The following is a 6,000-nucleotide window of genomic DNA, read 5'->3' as shown; positions in this document are numbered from 1 at the left end:
GCTACTGTTTATAATTTATAAGGAATTGATAACATGATCTTCTGTGTGTGACACCACACACTATGTTATGTACAATATAAATTAATTGAACAACTACATTTAACATATAAATGTAGATATTTTTGACCAATATGACTCTTTATTTCAAAATAAATGTTTACAAAAGCTAGGCTTTTAGTATACACTCTAACAAAACAAGCTCCTCGAGTTTGATTTGACAAGTTATCCATTGTGATTGGATCTCTTGGCTTTCTTCCAAACCAGCATGACTCTGCTTTTTTTGTTCATTGTACTTCGTTAGGTAACACATTACTTTCTCTTTATGTTGATGACATGATTATTACATGGGATGATTTAAGTGGAATAGAAGAGTTGAAATTGCATTTGACTCGTGAGTTTGTTATGAAAGATTTGAGTCCTCTACATTATTTTTTGAGACTTAAAGTAGCTTATTCTCCTCGTGGCTATCTTCTCTCGCAATCCAAATATATTGATGACGTTCTGGAGCAAGCTTATCTATCTGACAATTGCACTGTTGATACTCCGCTTGAGGTTAATCCTCGGTACTCTTCTACTGATAGTGTTCCCTTGCCAGATCCATTTTTATATCACACTCTAGTTGACAGTCTAGTATATCTCACCATTACTAGACCTGGCATTGCTTATACTGTATATATTGTTAGCCAGTTTGTTATTTCTCCCACTTCAGTACATTGGGGAGCTATGCTTCGCATCCTTCGATATCTTCGAGGTACCTAGTTTCATAGTCTTCTTTATCCTTCTACTTCTACCTTTGAGTTGTGTGCCTATTTAGATGCAGATTGGGGTGGTGATTTTACAAATTGTAAGCCTACTACAGGATATTGTGTTTTCTTGGGAGATTCCCATATCTCTTAGAAGAGTTAAAAGCAAGATGTTGTGTCTCATTTTTCTATCGAAGTAGAATATCGTGCTATGACCTCTACTACTGTTGAAATTATTTGGTTACGTTAGCTACTTGCTGATATAGGTGTTTTTCTCTTGAACCTTACCCCTATGCATTGTGACAACTCCAGTGTCATTCAAATTACTTGTAATTCTATCTTTCATGAGCGCACCAAGCATATCGAGATTGATTATCATTTCACTTACCATCACTATCAGAACGGTACTATCACTTTGTCATTTATCTCATCTTCCATGCAAATTACAGACTTGCTCACCAAGGCGTATTCCACTGCACAGTTTCAATTTCTAGTTGACAAACTCTCAATGCTTTCTGTTAGTGCATCGTGAATTTGAGGAGGATATTAGTATATGATAAATTATTATTATATAAATGTAGATTAGTCTTTTATTATTATTTTATTATCTATATATATTTCCTTTTATTTTGTAAACCTAAGTTTCTTGATAATACAATTTGCTAGCCTCCTTTTACGGCTACCTCTTTCTCTCCTTCGTTTTGTGTTGTCTTTTACCGTCTATTTGTATTATTTACTTTGTTCACAAAATTTAGGTCTTTTAGTGAGCTTGTGCTAAATTATTCTAAAATTGTGAAAATTTAAAAAACTTACATCTCTAAATGGTCGAATCTAAATCTAAAGACATGATTACACTAAGAAGATTTCCGAGAGTAATGATCCTCATTTGAAATGATTTTAAGGTTTCTAAAATTATTAGTGAATTTTGATCCAAATATATTAATAACCTTAGACATCTTAGACATTTCAAATTAACTCATCCTATTACTTGTAGTTTTCTAAGTGTAATCATGCTCTCATGTATAAATTTCATAGTATAAATAGAGAATTATGAATTTCTAAAATTGACATAACCTTAAATTATTTTATCACGAATTCATTAGACTGTTAAGTAAGAGAGCATAGAAAATTAAATAGTCAATTGGCCCATATTAGTCTATTAATAAGTCATATCTTGATAAATATGAAAGTTAGACAGATATTTTAATTGAAAATTTGACTAGGCAGTTAGAGTAAATTATCAAAAATATTTTTATGATTATATGTAAAAGTCAATGATCTTCACCCTTAGGCCTTGTTTACCATCGGGAAATTCTAAGGGAAAGACAGGAATGTTGAATTTTATTCCATTTCATATGCGATTTGTGTTCGAATCTATGACATGTAGATCTAATTTATATTTATTGAGGGTTTAAATTATTACACGTGTAAAACCTAATAATTAACTCACGCGGTTATTATTGATGAGTTAATAACGGATACACTGATAAGGGATGCCTGGATTCTCGAGAAGAGAGGAGTTGCGATGGTCCCTCCAGATCATCCGGATCCCACGAGTGAATAGAAAGTTATATCTATGTTGGATCTCACCTGAATCGCCCCATCTATCCCCTTGAGGAGAAGTTTGGTTTCAAACTCCGATTCGAACAGGCGGAGTACGCTATGCTAATGTGCCTAGGATGATCCACATCTCCAGATCAGACGCTGATGAACACATATCCATGTGGCTGAGAGCCCTCATAGCCCAAGCACAACGACACAATTATCAGGGGCGTGTTCTACCACTGAGCTAATAGCCCATCGTGTGGGCCTTCCAGTGGGAGGCTTGCTATGCCAAAAGCGAAGTCCACCACGTATTCGATTTGATCTCCGTTAGATTAAGTACTTAGCGAATTTTTACGTTCTCATTAGTGTAAAGATTACAACATTGTTAACCTAATTCCTTTAAAAGATCAATCTTCTCTTCTTCTCAAGGATCATTGGATTAGGAGGATCAGATAGAGATGATGATAATTCCATTGTATTCCAATTTTTCATCTCTATTTCATGCATTTATTTTCTATATCATTATCAATGTTACTATGTCTTTTACTTTAGTTCTTTTTATTTGTAGAATTCGTAAGGTTAGGAAAATAATTCTCCATAAGTAAAGCTTGGATTTTGAAAAACCCACTTATTTACCACAATAGAAGCATAGGGGAGAGATCAAAATCTCGACTTGTGAGGTATTATAATCTCTAGGAGTAATTTAATACGGTATACCGAATACTAAACTGCATATTGTATATCATATTAAAATTTTGATATATCAAATTTTTGATATAATATAAATTTATTTATAGTAAAATTTTATATCGGTATATTATACTAAAATTTTTAATATAAATCTCTTATAGATATTGATACTGAAAATTTAGTACGAAATAATATCGGACTAAAATTGTTGATATACCATTAAATCAATATGATTCGATATATTTCAACAAATTTTTGATTTTTTTTCCCCTCTCACTTCAACAACTCTAATTATATTTTTAGGGCATAGAGATTAAAATTTAGGATATATATATATATAGGGTGTAAAAAGATTGATAATTAATGTAAAAAAATCTAAACCTTAAATTCTAAAACTCTAAATCTCAAATCCTAAAAATATAATCCGGGTTGAAATGAGGGGAAGGGGCAGTGTCTCTAGGGGCAGTATGGATATTTTCTTTCCACCGCAAAGAGTCTCTGCTCCCTCTCCACCCTCTTCTCTGCCCACTTGCCGTTAAATAAGCCGACAATAGAATTCAAAGGGTTGAAACAATTGAAGTCAGTATACCTGAAAGATTGTCACGTTGTTGCTAATAAAAAAGCATATTAATGGGCACGCACATATTCTAGATATCTGTGATGTCCTTCTTTATCGTTACATTCAGAAGTCAATATGTATCATTTTAAACCCATCTATTTATGCGTCCAATAACGACTTGCTCGTGTTAACTAATTAATTGGCGACAAAAATCTTCATACCTTCACCAAATGCGGCACCACTGATTGATCCTCCTAATTAATTAATAATATTAAATAACATTTTTCATATTTAAATCTACTTAAAAAAATAATTAATTTAAACCAAACCCAGCGACATAAACCCCGGTTATCCGTTTCCACTAGAGTGGCGCCACGTGGCCCGATGAACCCGATGGCTCCGCCTCCCGTCGTCACCCCCTCATTTGCCTATTTAATCAACCTCAACAGTCAACTCAATCGCCAGTGTTGCCGCCGCCCCCCGCCATGGCGTGGATCACCGACGCCTACGCCGGCGACGCCGAGGCCATCACCCACGCGCTCCGCGTCTCCCTCTCCTCTGATTCCTCCCCTCCCCCTGCAGCCACCCTCCGGCGGAACCCCCGCGCGCCGACCTCTGGGAAAATCTTCAAGCCCAAGCGGAAGCCGCGCGGAGGCGCGGTGGCGAACCGGTCTCCGATCACCTACATCAGCGCCGACCCCGCAAACTTCCGGGAGATGGTGCAGCAGGCCACCGGCGTGGCGGGGCTCGAGCCATCAGACTCGCCGCCGCCGCCGTCGCCGCCGCCCATGGCGGCGCCGCAGCAGATACGCCTGCCAACCCTCGACACGTCGGCGCTGTTCCTGGACCAAATCGCTGGACGGCAGCCGGTGACGGACCTCGTCCCGCTGCCGACGATTTTCCCATCGCTTGAGGACGTTATGTGATCCGTAACGGCTTGTATAATAAAACAGATTACAGCTGTTTCGTTAGGGCACCTTTCCAAGGCGTCCGATGGGGATCGGACGTGTTAAATCCGTCTTCTTCCTTTATCACGTGTTTTTTTTTCTCGTTCCGTTATCATGGTATGTAACAGTTTCTCTTTGCTTTACTCGGTGACTCCTCCCATAATTGTTATACTCGAGTTAAAGAGGCGAGAAAGCAACCTGGTCGAATTTGATTCTGACGCACTGCCACTGTTTAAACCGGATTGTATTGATTTAAGGTACCCCCACGGAAGAATGTACTGTAATTCTCTTTTTAAGCTTCCTCTGAACTATAAGTCCTCAACGAGACCTTTAACCACAGAAGTCTTAGAACAGTGGAACTAACCAGGGAAATAACATTGTGTATAAATGCATACAAATGTAGTATGTGAAAAAACCAGGGAAACGATATTGTGTGGTGACTAAGGTGGGGCCTGAGTCGGGTTAAAATTTAGAAGGCCGACTGATATGACGGTCAAAAATAAGAAAAGATTAACATTCGGGGATAGCTCATATGATCGTACCGACAGCGAGGTCACCCGATTGATCTCTTGGTCCGATCGGATGTCAAACCTTTCAGTATTGATAAGACTCTTAAGTCGAGTCAGTGCCATCCAGAGCAATGCCCACTTCATCACTCGGGGCTAACACGGTTAACTATTTTGGCCGGGTAATCTAGCAAACCAGACCAATGATTTGATCGGACAAATTGGACACTTGGTCCGACCAAACTCTAATGCCAGACAGAGAGGCCGAGTGAAGGACGGGTCCCTGGCAACATTCCTCAAATCCAACCGGGCCGCTCTTGTAAGCAACAGCTGATCGGACTACATGAGAGGCTTAATAGATTGGCCAGTTACACATATTAAGGCCCCTCAACCCAACGACCTCACATTCATTTTTTACGTTTTGTACTACGTATGACATAGAATATTCTATATACAAGTTGAATATTAAAAGCTTCCATCCTATCAAACACAGGGATTGTGAGTCCATTTTAAGAAAAATGTCAGAGCATCTTTATAGTCTACCCTTTTTTGCGAGTCCATTCAGGGACAACTCAGACGATCGTACTGACAAAGAGATCACTCGATTGGTCCCTTGGTCCGGTCGGATGTCGAGCTCTTCAATATTGATAAGACTCTAAGCCGAGTCAACGCCATCTAAAGCAATGTCCACTTGATCACTCGGGGCTAGCACGATTAATTATTTTGGTCGGGTGATCTAGTAGACTGGACCTATGATCTGATCGGACAAATTGGACACTTGGTCCAACCAAACTTTAGTGCCAAACGGAGAGGCCGAGCGAAGGACGGGTCCTCGACAACACTCCTCAAATCCGACCGGGTCACTCTTGCAAGCGACAACTGATCAAACTACATGAGAGGCTTGGTCGGTTGGCTAGTTACGCATATTAAGGGTCTCTTAACCCAACGACCTCACATTCTTTTTTTGCATTTTATGTTACCTATGAAAAAGAATATTCTATATATAAGTT

The 6,000-nt window shown here is 38.8% G+C and overlaps 1 protein-coding gene across 1 annotated transcript; it reads left to right on the top strand.

The window, feature by feature from the left end:
- The first annotated feature begins 4,022 nt into the window (after positions 1-4,022).
- On the top strand, positions 4,023-4,463 carry LOC121969119 (calmodulin-binding protein 25-like). Its single transcript, XM_042519041.1, has one exon. The coding sequence runs from the start codon at positions 4,023-4,025 to the stop codon at positions 4,461-4,463; it is 441 nt and encodes a 146-aa protein (XP_042374975.1).
- Positions 4,464-6,000: the final 1,537 nt, after the last annotated feature.

This window comes from Zingiber officinale, chromosome 4A, assembly GCF_018446385.1.
Source record: "Zingiber officinale cultivar Zhangliang chromosome 4A, Zo_v1.1, whole genome shotgun sequence".
Lineage (NCBI taxonomy): Eukaryota > Viridiplantae > Streptophyta > Magnoliopsida > Zingiberales > Zingiberaceae > Zingiber > Zingiber officinale.
This window is presented reverse-complemented; position numbering and strand designations above follow the sequence as displayed.